This window comes from Myotis brandtii, unplaced genomic scaffold (genome assembly GCF_000412655.1).
Source record: "Myotis brandtii unplaced genomic scaffold, ASM41265v1 scaffold242, whole genome shotgun sequence".
Lineage (NCBI taxonomy): Eukaryota > Metazoa > Chordata > Mammalia > Chiroptera > Vespertilionidae > Myotis > Myotis brandtii.
This window is the reverse complement of record NW_005359149.1, coordinates 737,568-754,753: the sequence shown is the minus strand read 5'-3', so window position 1 is coordinate 754,753 and position 17,186 is coordinate 737,568. Positions and strand designations below refer to the sequence as shown.

The 17,186-nt window shown below is 36.0% G+C and overlaps 1 protein-coding gene across 13 annotated transcripts in view; it reads left to right on the top strand.

Moving 5' to 3' along the window:
* TCF12 (transcription factor 12) overlaps window positions 1-17,186 on the top strand; it is a 364,778-nt gene that overhangs the window by 336,470 nt on the left and 11,122 nt on the right. For 9 of the 13 annotated variants that reach the window (XM_005867002.2, XM_005867004.2, XM_014540342.1 and 6 more), the window contains 5 exons: window positions 882-955; window positions 1,932-2,003; window positions 2,718-2,924; window positions 12,955-13,069; window positions 13,944-14,106. In XM_005867002.2, the coding sequence (XP_005867064.1) occupies window positions 882-955; window positions 1,932-2,003; window positions 2,718-2,924; window positions 12,955-13,069; window positions 13,944-14,106 (631 nt within the window). The remainder of the gene's footprint in view (window positions 1-881; window positions 956-1,931; window positions 2,004-2,717; window positions 2,925-12,954; window positions 13,070-13,943; window positions 14,107-17,186) is intronic. The other 4 variants (XM_014540340.1, XM_014540348.1, XM_014540349.1 and 1 more) reach the window with 1 other exon arrangement.

The following is a 17,186-nucleotide window of genomic DNA, read 5'->3' as shown; positions in this document are numbered from 1 at the left end:
CCCTCCCTAACTTCAGGGGAAAATCCCTACCTGGGGAAACAACCTTTCTCGGAGAGGTGACCTTGGTTAAAACACATAGCACTAAGGGGAGCAAACATATTAAGAACAGTATGCTATATACGCCAGGTCCCTTGAAACATATGCTGTGCAGATGTTTCTTTCCTGCAGCGACTGTGTCAAGCAGCAAGGATGGACTGGCTTCCGGCACCTAAGTGCATTTGCAGTCATTTGAAATTGGTGCATTTGTGCATTACTAAAGGCACAAGTTAATATGACCCTTTAGAAAACAATTTAGCCTTATGAATTAAGGATCATAAATATGTTTGTACCTTTTAATTTAGAATGCTACTTATCTTCAAGATATTTTCTCTACTTACTATTCGTAATATAGTAATATTCATTTACTATTCATAATAGCCTATTGAAAGCAACCAAAATGTCCAGCAGTGAGAGAAAGTGGTTAAGCAAATTATGATCTAGAGAATCAGATGAATATTAATGTAGTCAGTCATTAATAGCATTATTTTAAAGACTATGTAAAACCATGGGAGGGACAGGATTTTAAATTATGTATACTTTAAGTACATTTTATGAAGATATGTTTGCATAGTGACAATCTGAAGAATATGCAAACATAAAATAAAGTTATGTTTTAAAGTACTAGTATAAGATTTTTTTCCTCTTTGTTTTCTCAACTCCCTTCACTGTTGTATTAATAATGAAAAAAGTTTTTTTAATGTGTTGGGCTTACAAGAAGCCAAATACTATGCTGAAGGCTGAACAAAAATTTTCATATAAATTTATCTTTACCTCCTTGAGAACATTATCAAGAATACTGGAGCTAACCAGGGTGTGAGTACTTTGGGATTTTGTTTTAACAGGTACTAGTCAGTGGCCTAGACCTGGAGGGCAAGCTCCTTCATCTCCAAGCTATGAAAACTCACTCCACTCCCTGGTAAGAGCCTCTTAGAAACATACAGGTCGCTTTTATCTGATAGTATGCAGTTCTTTTTTATTTTATTTTTTTTAGTAAATCTTGAGTAACAATGAAAAAAACAGTAGGATAGCATTACACACGAATTCTTTGCTAACAAATGGCCTGATTTAATTGAACAATATAAGATACATTGGGTGTGCCTTTGCCATCTGTTCTTTGAAACATTAGGCTTCTGGTCTAAGGACAGCTGGTGTTAAAATAATGTAATGGCATTTTTGTTTCTTTGAAAAATATAGGGCTTAATTTTTCTATACTTTTGCATTTATGTATAAGAAGAAACTTAAAAAACACACACACACAGACCAAGTAAAAGCAAGAAAATTAGTCCAATAATGGAAAATAGTTGTATTTGATGCTTTCTTATATGATGTATAGTTTAGTACATTTCCATTAAAAATTTAAAATGTAATAGCCATTATTTTTGTCATGAAGATTATTATTTCCCATGTTTTGTTTCTTAAAAAATAATGTCTTGTGTAAATTGTACAAGTAAAAATGTTATTTAACAAACAAATAAAGCAGTAGAATAAAGGAGCCTGTCTAGGTATTTAGCGTGAAGAATTTGTGGTTGAATGTTAACTACTGTTGCTTTTCTTTGCTTACCACAGAATTACAAAATATTATAAAAACAAAATAATGACTTGATGGAATGCAAATAGAAAAGTTATTTTTCTGTGACTAATAGAATATTTTAAATTAAAGGAAAGTTTTCTTCTCACATATTTTGAAGCATATATAAGCTATTTAGATGCTAACCTTATAACTTTGCTATTAAATTCCAGCCTTCTCATACCTTAATACAAGTAGATCTCACAGATCTTCGCGTTAACTTTACTAACATGTTATGCTGACATGCACATCAGCTATTTCCTCATCTCTTTTGGAGTTAATCTTAACCTGTGCTTTGCCTCCTGTTCTGTCTTGACTTTGCCAGAAAAATCGAGTTGAGCAGCAACTTCACGAGCATTTGCAAGATGCAATGTCCTTCTTAAAGGATGTCTGTGAGGTACTATTTCTTTTAGATGGTGCCTTTTTTCTGTTTCAGTTCGTTATAATTCCTATTATCCATTTAAAATCTTCAAGCCTGTACAGACTCCAAAGTCTTTTAAAACCAAACAATGACCATTTCCGTTTTTGTAACAGTGTGTAAGAATAGACTTTTGTTCACTTATGTTGTTGAGAATGATTCTTTTTAAAAGAGCTCTACTAGCATGTGCTTTTGATTTTTAAAAATTCTAATATGTTTGTGTATGGGGCATGTATGTATCCACAGACAGACTATCATTTCCTCAGTTTTGTGAAAGAGAATATTTGGATGTGTTCACTATTTCATATAGGTATGCTTTATTCACTTAAAATCACAACTGAAACTTGATGGATTGGAGAGTGTGTCCCCAAATTGCCCTCATTTCAAAGATCAGTATTACAGTACCCGTTATCTTTTTTATCAGCTATAATTACCAGACAGTACTACAGTAGCATTCATCTTTTATAGAAATTAAAGAAGTAACTTCATGGTAGATTGGTAAATTGATTTTATAAAGCAGTGATTTGTTTCTGAAGCTTTGTTAATTTAGTATAGTCTACTTTCTTTGATTATTGATTTGTAGTACAGGTTTCACTTGCTGTCTTCCATATATCCCAAAGTAGGAAACATAGAAGTTTAATGAATTTAATAGCTACCAGTAGTAACCTCCATGTCTTTTTTCAATCACTCCAGCAATCTCGAATGGAGGATCGTTTAGACAGACTGGATGATGCTATCCATGTGCTGCGGAACCATGCTGTGGGACCTTCCACCAATTTGCCTGCTGGTCACAGTGATATACACAGTTTATTGGGACCATCCCACAATGCACCAATTGGAAGCCTCAATTCAAGCTATGGTGGATCAAGCCTTGTTACAAGCAGTCGATCTGCTTCAATGGTAAAATAGTGCTCTCTCTTTTTTTTTTTTAATAATAACTCCCAAAGCCTCTTGTCCTAAATGTTTTTGGGGGAGAGAGGCCTTTTTGAAGGGAAATAGAGTGGCTTTTAAGAATTTCCTTTACTGTCCTGGGCAGGGTCATTGGCTGAGCATTGGCCCTTAAAATCCTGCTATATCATGTGCAAAAAGCAGAAACTTTCTACAGATATCATTTTAGCTTAAACTTGGATTTTTTTTTCCAGATGCATATAATTGTTAGAAGAGTTTTTGCCTTGAAATGGTGTGTAGAAAGTCTGAATAGCAAAAGCAGTAAAGGAAGACTGGATTTCAGGGGTTCTGGTCTAGAAAATCTGTTTATTATTGTTTGGAACCAGCCTTTACTAGCAAAAGGAATGTGAAATTATTTGTACAGGTCCATATTTAAGCTTTATTCCCAAACGAAGAAAAAATGTGGGGGTAGTTTTAAGAATGGCTGTAATGTAAGTGACACTGAAAGGAAATAATTTTAGATTAATCCCCAAAGAGAATAAAATAATTCAGTTCATCTTTTTTAAAATATGGTAATTCTTTAGAGGAAAAAAAGTAAAATTCTATAGCTATGTACATCACAAATTCTATGTTGAATGTCTTACATTATTTTTTGAACCTGCTATTTAACTGATACCATGTGTTTGCATGTTTATGACATGTTTTCTAAGATTCATTGCATGGTGTGAAATATTCTCCTATGAAACAGATTTCTAGCTGTAAGCCATATGATCAAGGCTAAAACTCACCTGTCATCAAAATAATTAGGTGCCCCAAATGCTGAAGGCTTGTGTTCTATAAAATAAGATTGTTTGCGGATTTTCACATTCACATGTCAGACAGCCATCAATGTTCATTTTGGAGCTGCTGAGGTAAACATCAAACAAGGCAGCCTGGTTTCCTGAGAACTGTTTTCAGTAACATGGTGACATTAGATAGAACTTTATATCTTAACAACCAGGTTGTTTGTGGAGGGGGGCGGGGGGTAGTAATGTCATGATATCTTGAAATTCACTCTCCTTTAAAGTTAGTTTTTGCTGCTATTGATAAGCTAATGTGTGAACATTTATAAATTGTGAGACTCACAGAAATACTTATTTTGTTGAAATATTATCTATCCTTATTTGGAAGGATGACTAGAAAATCAATATATTCTAATCCCAACTTTATCTCTACTGCAACATTTGCAGTTTTTACTTTTCTCACCTCTTAATCATTTTTTAATTCTTCGCTGTATATAGATTACTGTTTATATTCCAGATTATCTGCTATAATATTTAATATATCTGACTCTTCCCAATTAAAATGGGTGGGGCTGTGTTCCAATAAAAGTTTATTTCAAAAAACGGGTTCCTTTATTTGTACAAAATAGAACCTATGTGGGGTTTTTTGTTTTGTTTTTGGGGTTTTTGTTTGTTTGTTAATCTGCACCTGAGGATTTTTTTCCATTGACTTTTAGAGTAAAAGGGGAGGAGGGGAGAGAGAGAGAAAGAAACTCAACGGGGTGGGGGATCAAACCTGCAACCCAGGCTTGTGCCCTTGACCAGGAATTGAACCTTCGGTGAGTAGGCCGATGCTCTAATCACTGAGCCACGAAGGCCAGGGCTAGAAGGTAGTTTTTACCAACTTTTTGTTTGTTTGTTTGTTTTTTGTTTTAGTATTTATCAACTTTGGATATGAGTTGGGAAGGGATTTTTTTAAATCCATTCCTTCAAAGCCATCTAGAAACCTAGTACATTTTAAAAGGATGTGTACTAATAAAGGGAAAATTGTTTCATTAGATATTGCCCTGAAGCTTTTAATTAAGAAAGTAGCCACATATATCCTCTAGGAATATGCTGCCTACTTCAGAGCATGAACAAAAGGGCTGCCAGAGATCTTCTTTAAAAAGGAAAAAATTCAAAGGAATCAAGAAAAAAAGAGTTTTCTGTAACATGTGAAGAGTCTGGCTTAGTCTGAGCAGCAGCATTAATACCACAACTAAGCCAAGGTATTGCTTAATGTGTCCATCAAGGTCTTCCCTTCAGTGCTGATAACTTTCTGAGAGGACACAGAGCTGGCGAAAATCTGCTAGACATCAACTATATTCTCCCCATTCAGACACAATCACTAGTAGAGGTGGAGATGTAGATGTTTTTGCCAGGCTTACCCTCAAAATATAAAGTGTTAACTTATAAAATCTGACACTGTCAGGTGAGTCAATATTTCACCCGTCCTCCTGAAATGAACTTTTTAGCTGTGAATCCTCAGTTCTCAGTTTCAGCAAAATGGCCAAAGGATAGAATAAAATAAAGATCAGTCTGCCGGTGACTCTCCCAACTAAGTCTTAGTCATACTATTGAGTAAAACTCTTTTGTTGTTTTTTAAATTATATTTTATTATTATTATTGACATTATTACAGATGTATCCCCCAACCTCCCCCTCTTCGACCCCCTCCACCCAAGGAGGAAGACTCTTATCCTAGTGTCTCTATCCATGTCTGAGGATTTCCATCAGAACCCACCTATATGAATTCAACTCTTTTCATATTCTCGGAGGGTGTGAGATTTGGGGAGACATATTGTTGTAACTATTGACAGCCATCTCTAAGAGTTATCTCCTGCTTTTATTCCATATATTGTAACTAAAAAATGACACAGTTTTACATTCTGGCATTACTTTTTTTTGTCTTATTTAACTCTCTGGTAGTTTATATACTTTTCCTCTGTGTGATCATAAATTAGTATTTATTTTAGGCTACTAAAAATGGAGGTCATGTGGCCAAAATTACAAAGTAACCACAAAAGTATCAGTTTATCAGCAATTCTATATCACCCGTAGAATTTGTGAGGTTGCTACTCAAAAATATTTAATTTTCATCATTCTATTCATTTTCTGCAGAGATAGAATTATTCTAATAAGCATAAATACTATTTCAGTAACTCCACAGAACATTCAGATAATATTTTTGTGGTAATGGATTTTTGTTCTAATGGGCATTTATTGTAAATCATCCTAATTGCAGGTTTTAAATATGATATTGCTTTTTTCCTAGAATTTAGAAGAAGGTCAACATACTTTCCCTATAAGATAGTAAATATTTTCAGTTTTGTGAGCTATATGGTCTCTGTCACAGCTACTTAACTCTGACTTTGTAACATAAAAGTGAAGTCATAGATATTATGAAAACAAATGGGTGTGGCTGTGTTTCAGTAAAACTTTATTTACAAAAAAGTGTTCATTTATTTACTAAAATAATAAAACAAAACAAAAAACAGACCAGACTTGGCCTACTGGCCATACTTTCCCAATACCCAGTGTAGAACATAAATTATCTTCCCAGTTCAGGAAATGAGGGTTAGCAAGCTTTTTTTTTTTTTTTTAGCCTGAAACTTTTTGCTTATATTGTTTTATTTTATTTTTTAACCTGTCTTTATTGATTTTAGAGAGGGAGAGAGAGAAACATCGATGTGAGAAAGAAACATCGATTGGTTGCGTCCTGTACATGCCTTTACCAGGGACTGAAGCCACAACCTGGGCATGTGCCCTGACCAGGAATCGAACTGGTGACTTCCTGATTCATAGGTCGACACTCAACCACTGAGCAACACTCACCAGGCTGCTTATATTGTTTTAATGAGTAGTTTGGGAGTTGTATTGAAGCAGAATATTTGAGGTGAGCCAGCCTGTACTGGGAGTGGAAGAATAAGAGTTGATGGCAGGATAAATGTGGTAGAGGGAGCTCAACTCCCAGCCTGCAATGCTATCAAGATTACTTGTGGTGTAGCCCTGGCTGGGTGGCTCAATTGGTTGGAGTGTCATCCCATACACTAAAGGTTTCGGGTTTGATTCCTGGTCAGGGCACATACTTAGGTTTTGGGTTCAGTGCCCGGTCAGGTCATGTGCAGAAGGCTACCAACCATGTTTCTCTCTCACAGACTAAAATAAAATAAAAAATGTCCAAAAAAAAAGATTACTTGTGTTGTTAAAACTACATGGACAGGTCAACCAGAATAGTGTCCTTGGTCAAGGAAATAGCCTTGTTGCTGAGACCCTTTCTTTACATTGTCTTTAGTTATAACAAGGTTGTGTCAGTAAGGTCATCCACAGCTGATAGTATTGATTTGTAGATCAGTCTTACTGTATTTTTTAATTAAAAATATTTTTAATGTTGACATTATTGCAGGCATCCCCCTTTTTACCCCCCTTTGCCCATCTCCACCCATCCCGACCTCCCCCTCCCTTAGCCTTCACCAAACTATTATCCATCTTACAGAAGAGATAATTGCCTGGTGTTTTTTTTTAGTTGTTCCAAAAAAAGATTTTTATATCTCACACCAGGGAGATAAGAAGACTACCACCTGACAAAAATATATATTAATAGGACTTAATGTCAAAAGACTTCATTTTGACTGTTGTTTCTTTTAACCTAATATACTTGATTATATCAAAGTTGAGAATTAAGTGAGGTTTCACTACAGACAGCTTTTTAACATATTTTGGCTATCTAATATACACACAAAATTGAATTTCCTGAAAGATTATTATATTGGAAAAAGAAACTAGGAAATGGATATATTTCGAGTAACCAGCCTGGCATAGTTCTAATATTTGCTCTTATTTTTTTAATGGGGTTAACATTTTCATTTACTTAATTTCCTATTCCCTTTATGTATTTTTTATTACTTCTCCATATTTGTTTAATGCAAGTATAAAACTTAAGACTTTTCTTCAGGCACTCTTATTGGGATGTGATTGATATATCATTTAAATTTTAAGGCACAAAAATCAGGGTTTTTAGAACTATTAAAATGTCAGCATTGGACTTTAGTTTTGCTCCCATTTATTTAGTGTAAGAATAAACTCTTGGAATAAACTACTGACAGAAAACAATGCTTGTATTAAGTAGAAAACTAAAAAGGAGTAGAATCATTAATTTCATTGGGCATTACAAAGAGGTTTCCACAATATAAAGTTATTGTACATCACATCTGTTTATGGCTGTGATATCTAAAATACTGAAGCCCATTGAGATAGATCCATGATAGCATTTTATCTTTCACACAAAGTACTCAATTATTCCTCAGTGATTTCAACTTCAAACCAAACTAAGATTAGGAGCTTTTTGTATTAATGGAAGCTTGGTGCAAATTTTTAAAAGTTCCTTATTTATGACGTTGGATAAAATTCCATCCATGAGGTCTTTTGATTTTTATGTAACAAGTCTTGGGCAAATTTAATCCAAGCATTTCTTTTTTTCTTCCTTTCCTTTTTTTTTTTTTTTCCTTAATGCGTGGGGTTTTTGTTGTTTAAGCTGTGGTTGGAGATCTCTGGTATTTTTCTTTTTTTAAAATTGCTTTGGGTTTGTTGTTTAAGCTGTGGTTGGAGATCTGTGGTATTTGTTTTCTGAGAACAGAGTAAATAACATTAACTCATGAAATTTAAAGCTACTTTATATGATTTAAAAATATAAATCGTGTCTGTTTTTCAAATCCTAAAGCAGTTGGAGAGACTGTTTTTTCTAAATTCTAAAATACTTAAGATTAAGTTGTTAAAGACTGAGGCAAATAAGATAATATTTTGTTTAAAATCAGCATTTTTGTCACTTATCAAAATAAATTTGGTGTCATTTTAACTTTATATTTAAATAGTATTTAGTCTTATTGGTATAAATTTGTATACTGTAACAATTGTTTGTCTAGGTTTCAACTGAATTCAAGGAGTTTATTTTTAACTGTATTTTACTTGTTGTAACCTATTTTTTCTCAAATGGGCAATTTTTTAAAAATGTATTTTTATTAAGACCACATTATAGTGTTTTTAAGGATTTTGATACCAGTTTTTAAATTTAAAATTGTTCAAAATGGCAGCATTTCTTAAAGTTTAAAAATCATACAGGTTTGCCCTAGTGGACAGAGCGCTGGCCTGCGGACTGAAGGGTCCCAGGTTAGATTCCGGTCAAGGGCATGTACCTTGGTTTCGGGCACATCCCTGATAGGAGGTGTGCAGGAGGCAGCTGATCGATGTTTCTTTCTCATTGATGTTTCTAACTCTCTATCCCTCTCCCTTCCTCTCTGTAAAAAATCAATAAAATATATTTTTTAAAAAGATCATACAGGTTCTATATTACGGAATTATCATTAAAAGGAACCATAACAAATGGAATTCTGCTATTTCTAGCATAAATCCCCTCTTTAGGTAAAACAAAATGTATACAATACATAAAGATCCTTTCATCAGTCTGTAGATTAGTACTGATTAATTTAAATCATTAGTGTTGAGTGAACAGTACAAATTATAATAGAATTCAGAATCAGAGGGGAATTCATTCATACTGAGTTCTTTTTCAGTCTGTCCCTTAATTCACAAGACCCTTATTCATCAACTAATTAGATTTAACATTTTTCCATCGTGGGTGCTAAAGCCTTTGGCCAAATGAAATGAAAACAGGTTTCTTGAAGGGTGCTTCCACCAAAGTAAGGCCAGGCACAGATTGTGAAGATTCAGATTCAGGAGGATGTTATTTAATGGGATGGGCTTTTTATTCTGACATGGAGCTCTTCATAATAATAGAAATTTTGAGCATAGCAGGCCTAGGTAAGGGTTTGCCTTCCCCTGCTACTCCCCCTAGAAGCGGTCTGTCAGCTGTATGCTAACGAGATGAACAATTAAACAGGGTCCTATCTGGCTGGCCTCACAGCTCTGTGCCAGACAAAGAACTGTTTATACACCTGTTGTATGTGTGTAGACAGAGCCACATGAATGGGTAACTGCAGATTAAAGGGAGGATATGGGAGCCAAGGTGAGCAAGGGTTAAAGAGAACTATAAGAACTGTAAAAGTCAAATTCTCCAGAAAATATATGAGGGCCATTTGTAAGGGGAATCAAGTTACAAAGAAAAAGTTCCTGCTAACTTCATTAACATGGAAAACTCCAGACTTCAAGTGTTTTGCTAGTCTGAGGCTAATTTTTAAAGCTTTGATTTTTTTTCTTTTGGAAGCCAATGATGTAGGTTGGTGTGAGAAAATAGTTTATAGTACTCCATAGAGACAAAAATATTTGCTGGCATTTATATCCCAAAACAAATCAAGCAACCTTTCTGGTTTTCCTTCAAGGAAAGGCAAACTCAATAAGATTTATTGTTTAGATACTCATCCTTTGTCAGCCAAACCTTTCATCAGAAAGGAGGTGATAGAACATTTTATTAGTAGAGATTCAGAAAATCAAAGAATTATTATAATAATGAAATAAAAAGAAATAATAATTTAGCAGATGCATCATCACTCAAATGAGTGAAAATTTAGTTTGTTACTGTCCAGTCATTACTGTCTTACAGAGTTATAAAATGAATTTCACATGTAGTAAATTGACATGTTTAAATTTTTTAATTTTTAAAGGTTATTTTAAATTACTTGGCATGATAGCTCAAAATACTCAGGTAAGAGCAGAATTAGCACATATTACCAAAGATCACAGAAAGTTTTGTTTTAAGATTATTATAAAAACAAATACAGAAATCTTAGCTTTTATTTTATCCTGCAATGATTTCTTCAGCCAGTCAAAATTGTTTTAGTGATATTTTATCTTTAGAATAGGCTTTAAAGTCCCAAAGAATATGCTGTTATATATTATATTTATACCATAGCTATTTTTATAAAATGGGGTTTTTGAACTGACCTTCACCTTAGATCATTGAGCAGTTAGTTCATAGCTAGCAAGAAAGCATCCTATGTGTTAAGAATAAACATGACTAGGACACCCTAGAGACGGAATATCATGAAATATTTTGAGAATAATTTTTCTCTCTTGAATATAATTTTCACAACCCTCTTTTTCACTGGTTGTTAGGTTTAGTTCTTCAGATTTTTCTCAGTGTTTTTTTGGGGGGCGGGGCGGATCTAAAGGCTTGGGGAAGATTTTGGAAGGGGGATAAAAGTAGTTTCTGTTGTCCCTTCCCAACTTTAAGATTTTATTCTAATAAATGATGAGATTGTGTGGTTTAGAAAAAGGATAGAGTCATGCTTGATCACCTAAGGGAGTAGTGACCCAACTAATCCTCAGTAATGACTAATCTTCAAGTAATTTTAAAAGTAGTGTGAAATACATTAAATGGGTTTTTTAAAACTACATTAAAGATAAGAATAAGGATGTAGATGGAGAGACATTTCTTTAAAAGAGTGGTGGAAGACCTGATATAATTAGGTCTACTACCAAGTGGTCTGCATTGCTTAAAACTTTGCTTTGGTTTCTTTTGTTTAGCTCATAAGAAACCAAAGGAATATTTATACCTCTTAGGGTATAAATCCACACGAAGTGATTAAAGATAAAAAGCTATATATTATTACTCAAGGAATTCAGAGTTTGGCAATTTATTGGGATTGAAGGATTTATTGGAAACAGTGGTTCTCATATATAACTCCAGGCAATAAACCTCTTTAATTAAAGGTTTAATCTTCTAATTGACACGTCTGCTACTGTTCTAATAAAGCTTCATTTATAACCAGTTTTTCTAAAAATACTGCAATAGCCAAACATTTGGTAGTGCTTGCATGCCTTAACTTCCCATTTCAGGTTAATTGTGACTTGTATAAGTTTGGTTAAAACAGGGAATAAAAATATATGACATTTTTGTATTGTCTTTTGCTCTTTAAAAATGTTTGAGGGCAGGCATTTAGACAAAGGAAAAACAAGGCACTATCTGTGTGAGGAAAGGGCATGCCAGAGTATAAATAAATATTACTTGGAATCTAGCAATATTTTCTTAAATGCAAGTTCATGCACACTTTACAGGGTGAAGCAAAGTAGGTTTACAGTTGTTCGTGTGGAAAATAACACAATAATCCTATATAATAAAAGCCTAACATGCTAAGTGTCTGGTCGGCCAGTTGGCCGTTCAACCAATCAAAGCATAATATGCTAATGATATGCTAAGGCTGTTCAGCCGCTCACTATGATGTGCAACTGACCACCAAGGGGCAGACAGTTGACCTATTGACCAGTCACTATGACGTGCACTGACCACCAGGGGGCAGACGCTCCGCCCGGTAGGTTAGCTTGCTGCTGGGGTCCGACTGATCAGGACTGAGCGAGATGGTCCAGACATGCCCTGGAGCCCTCCCACGGTCCCTCCCCAGCTGGTCAACCTCCCGAGTCCCTCCCTGGCCCTGATCGTGCACCAGTAGGGTCCCTTGGCCTGGCCTGCACCCTCTCGAAATCCAGGACCCCTCGGGGGATGTCGGAGAGCCGGTTTTGGCCCGATTCCACAGGCCAAGCCAAGGAACCCTACTGGTGCACGAATTTGTGCACCAGGCCTCTAGTTAATAAACAAGAATAGGCTGTGTTTTGCATACTCACAACTATAAGCCTACCTTTGCTCCACCCTGTATTTAGATAGCATTTGGATAAGGTTTTCAGATCAGTTTAGAGAGGATTATTGACAGGTCTGATTATGTGTAGTGCTTTATGGCTTCCTGAGTACTTTGTTTCTATTAGCTCATCTACACTAATAAAAGAGAAACATGCAAATTGGTCATTACTCCGCTACGCCCACCAGCCAATCAGGATGAGTATGCAAATTAACCCACCAAAGATGGGTTGGTTTGCATATGCAGGAGCAGAGCGAAGACTGAAGGCTCCAGCCCCATGAAAGACTGAAGAGGACTGAAAACTGAAGGGGCTTGGCTTCTCCGCTGCGGCCGGACCAAAGGCCTGGGTCCCGGGTGCCGGCGGAAAACCGGTGCTGGCAGCCAGGGGAAGGAAGGCCTATTGCGCGAATCTTCGGGCAACGGGCCTCTAGTTTGCTATAATCCTGTGGGATGTTAAATTGAGGTTGCAATTTTCTAATGAAACTTTTAAAAATAAATTTAAACTATCATGTCATTTGAAATCCAAAATCCAGAAAAGTGGCATTCAAGTAAAGTGGCTAAATTCAAATGAGTCCTATTGTTTTCCCTAATAAACCCACTAAAAGAATTTAAACAATTATTGTCCCTGAACTGTCTTAACTTCTTTTTTTAACTTTAGGTTGGAACTCATCGAGAAGACTCTGTCAGTCTCAATGGCAATCATTCAGTCCTGTCTAGCACAGTCACTGCTTCAAGCACAGACTTGAACCATAAAACACAAGAAAATTATAGAGGTAACTGTATTGTTGGTTTTTCGTAATAATACAGACAGAGATTGCATTTGGAGCAGTCACCTTTCTCACAGGCAGATTCATATCTGTGACTCAAAAGTCATCTTAGGTGGGAGAATTCCAAACAGAAGTGCTACTGAAGGTTCCATTTGGCCCATTTGGTAAATTATAGAATTTATGGATAGAACCACATGCAAAGTATTGTTCAGTTTTTACCTGTCTTTTTCTTACCTGCTCTTGATTCTGTCCTGTCTGTCTTCCTTAATCACTTCCCCTCATGACTGAGTCTTCATGGTCCCTAGAGGCAGTGGGAAAGATATGTCTGAGTATGTAGAGAGCTCTGAATGATAGGAGCTGTTGTTCAGAAACAGTTCAGTTGTAGCAATAGTTCTGTTAAAAAGCAAACTGGTAAATGTTATAATAGAGCTTACAAATAAGTACAAATATATAGCTAATATTAAGAATACCAAAGTAAAGTTCTCCCAGTTATATTTAACCATGACACCTATTTTATTGTGTTTATCCAGGAAAGTTTTAAACTTATTTCCTTTTCCTTGGCAGAATCTTAGAAGTCAGTGTCTAAAACTCCATCAAATTTATCATAACCTTGTTCATTTGTTAAACAGTGCCTAAAAGTGATAATTATACGGATCATCAAAGCCAGGCTTGTTCTTCTAAATATAGATGCTTTAAAAAATCATTTTCTCTTAAGATTTGTGGACATGCTCTTTCCAGCTCTAAATAGTATACTTCCCTACATCTTCAGATTTCCCTCATAGCCCTCTAACAACTAAGAGTATTTACCATCTAGATAGTGTTTTACTGTCTTAGTTCTAATTCATGAGTCTGGACGTTTGTTTCTTTGACTTTTTGTTAGGTGGCTTGCAAAGTCAGTCTGGAACTGTTGTTCCAGCAGAAATCAAGACTGAAAACAAAGAGAAAGATGAAAACCTTCATGAACCTCCCTCATCAGATGACATGAAATCAGATGATGAATCCTCCCAAAAAGATATCAAGGTTTCATCTAGAGGCAGAACAAGGTATTTATTAACATTTAGGTGTTAAATTTCACTAATTTGCTATGGGTGAAAGTATTGGGAAATTGAAGGGTGTTGTGCATTTACTAAGTGTCAGCTATGTTCTAACTGCTGTGTTGGGACTTTATGTATGTTATCTCATTTAATCCTTACAGCACCCCTAGAAGGAAATCAGACGAAGCTGACTCAAAAATTATGTGTTCTATTATACCACACTATGTTAGGGTCTACATATAAAAAAAGAATTACATTTCTCCACACAGTGCTTGTAAGGGGAGTCTGTAGTCTATAAGACAATTAGAGGACAAAATAGCTAAAACAAATTAAATTGTGCAGTATAGACATTTAGATACAGTTCATCAATAACTATCTGAACATAGTAATTTAAGGCTAAATATATGGTAAGACTCTATTGTATGATTTAAAGCCAAGAGTTGGCAAATTATAGCCCATGGACCAAATCCAGCCCACTGCCTATTTTTATTTTTTATTCTTTTACAGAATGTGTTTTGTTTTTTTCCAATCCCCACTCAAGGATATGCTTTTGGTTTTTTAAATTTATTTGAGAGAGATAGAAAAACATCAATCTGTTGCCTTTCACACACGCCCCAATCTGGGGATTGAACCCACAGCCTGGGCATGTGCCCTGACTGGGAATCGAACCCACCACCCTTTGTTATACAGGACGTCGCTCCAATCAACCAAGACACACCTGCCAGAGCTGCCTGTTTTTACAAAAAATGTTTTATTAGAACACTTTCAAACCTTATTTATTTACATACTAGAGGCCCGGTGCACGAAATTCATGCACTTGGGGGTGGGGCTCCCTCAGCCTGGCCTGCGCCCTCTCACAGTCTGGGAGCCCTCAGGGGATGTCCAACTGGTGGCCATCAGTCGGACATCCTTAGTTCTGCCACCGCTGCTGCACTCACCAGCTGTGAGCCCGGCTTCTGGCTGAGCGGCACTCCCCCTGTGGGAGTACACTGATCACCAGGGGGCAGATCCTGCGTTGAGTGTCTGCCCCCTGGTGGTCAGTGCATGTCATAGCAACCAGTCGTTCTGCCGTTTGGTCTATTTGCACATTAGCCTTTTATTATATAGGATTGTCTATGGCTGCTTTTGCATTAAAGTAATAGCAGTTTTGAGTCGTTGGCAAAAGAAAGCAATGGCCCACAAAGCTGAAAATATTTACTAACTGGCCCTTTATAGAAAAAGTTTGCCAACTCATGGTTTAAACATTGATTTGAGAAGAGTATGGAGAAGGAAGTATTATCCTAAATGGGCTGATGTTGAGGAAGGTTTTCCAGAAATTTGACTTGACCCTGCTTTGAAGTATGGAGATTGACACATAATATGTTAGTTTCAAATGATTTCCAGATTCTTCCCTCAGATTTTTTTTATAGTTATATATTAAAACTAGATGACTTGATATATTTGTGGCCCATCCTATTTCTTGGTATATACCCACTTATCAATATGTATATATCACATAAATATCTATTATTAACATGTTCTTTGTATTAAATTATGGCACAAAGGAGATTACAGTAAGTGTGGTAGATATAACTAAAAAGCCAGCATGGTCCTTCCTGTATTCACATACTTAAAGGTGTCCTTTTGTCTTTGACATTCTCACTGTTTTCAACACTTAAACATTTTTCTTGGGAAAAATTAAATCTTAAGATACTAATGCTATTATTTTAATATGTAGAGACATGTAGAAGTGAAGACAGGGTCATGGAATCTATAGACCACTCCTTTGAGGCATCTTAATTCTTCCACAGTTTTATTATTCAAATAGAATTTTAAGGGGAAAAATTGCATGTTTCCTCTTCATCTTCTCATCTTATAGATCAGAGGTCTGCAAAGTTTCTGTGTAAATGGCCAGATAAACCAATATGTTCAGCTTTGTGGGCCATATGGTCTCTGTTGCAACTACTCAACTCTGCCTTTGTAGCAGAAGAGCAGCCGTAGACAATACATCAACAAATGGGCTGGCTCTTTCAATAAAATTTTATTTACAAAAATAGATAGCCAGCTGCTGGGTCATAGTTTACTGAACCCAGTTATAGTTCATCAGAAATTGAGAGGCAGTATAATAGGTTAATAATAACAATACTTAGTAATTAGCAATAGATAATAGATTAATAATATGTCCTTTGTACAAAGTAAGGCTAGGCTGGGTTTTACTCATGGCTCCATCATATACTTGCCAAGTGACCTTGGGCAAGTCATTAAAGCTCTCTGAGCTAGAATCCTTGTGGCAATAAACTGAAAACGATGCACATAAAGCTCGTTGCACACTGTCTCACAGGCAGCAAGCACTCATTAAATGTACTAGAGTTACTGTTAAGATGATGGTAATGCTAGGTGTGTGGTATAGGTTTGCTTCCATTGAGCACTGACCTGGGTTCTTGTCGTCACACTGCCACTAATTGGCTTTGTGATCCTAGGGAGATAACTGATTTCTCTGGATCTTGCAGTGGTTTTCAATCCTGGTGCACAGGCTCCAGAAACATTTTAGCAGTACAAGCTCACTAAATCAGTATGTGGTAGTGGACCTTTGAAAGCTCTATTTTTTTAAGTGTTCCTAAAGATTCTGATAAATGGCCACATTTGGAAATCTTTGGGGTAGATGATCTGTCAAGGTCCCTTTGCAGTCCAAGAGCTAGTGATTTTCTATTAAAAGAAGAATACTTTTATTACATAAAAGTATTATGTAATACTTGACAATCTACACTAATAAAAGAGAAACATGGTAATTGGCGTACGACCGCTACCCTTTTCATTGGCTAATCAGTGAGTATATGCAAATTAACTGTCAGCCAAGATGGCGGCCGGCAGCCAGGCACTGAAGCGAGCACGAGGCTTGCTTGCTGCAGATTCCAACGTTCTCCGCCTAACTTGCCAGCCTCTCAGTTGCAACTCTAAGCAACTATATACTATGTTGCAAATAAGAAGCTAAACAAAACCCCAGAAAAGGGCTTCCATTCAGCCGGGCTCAGACCTCAACATTGTATCTATGTTTTCAGCAGCGAGGCCTCAGAGCTAAAGCTGGCCCAGAAAAAAAAAAAAAAAAGAGA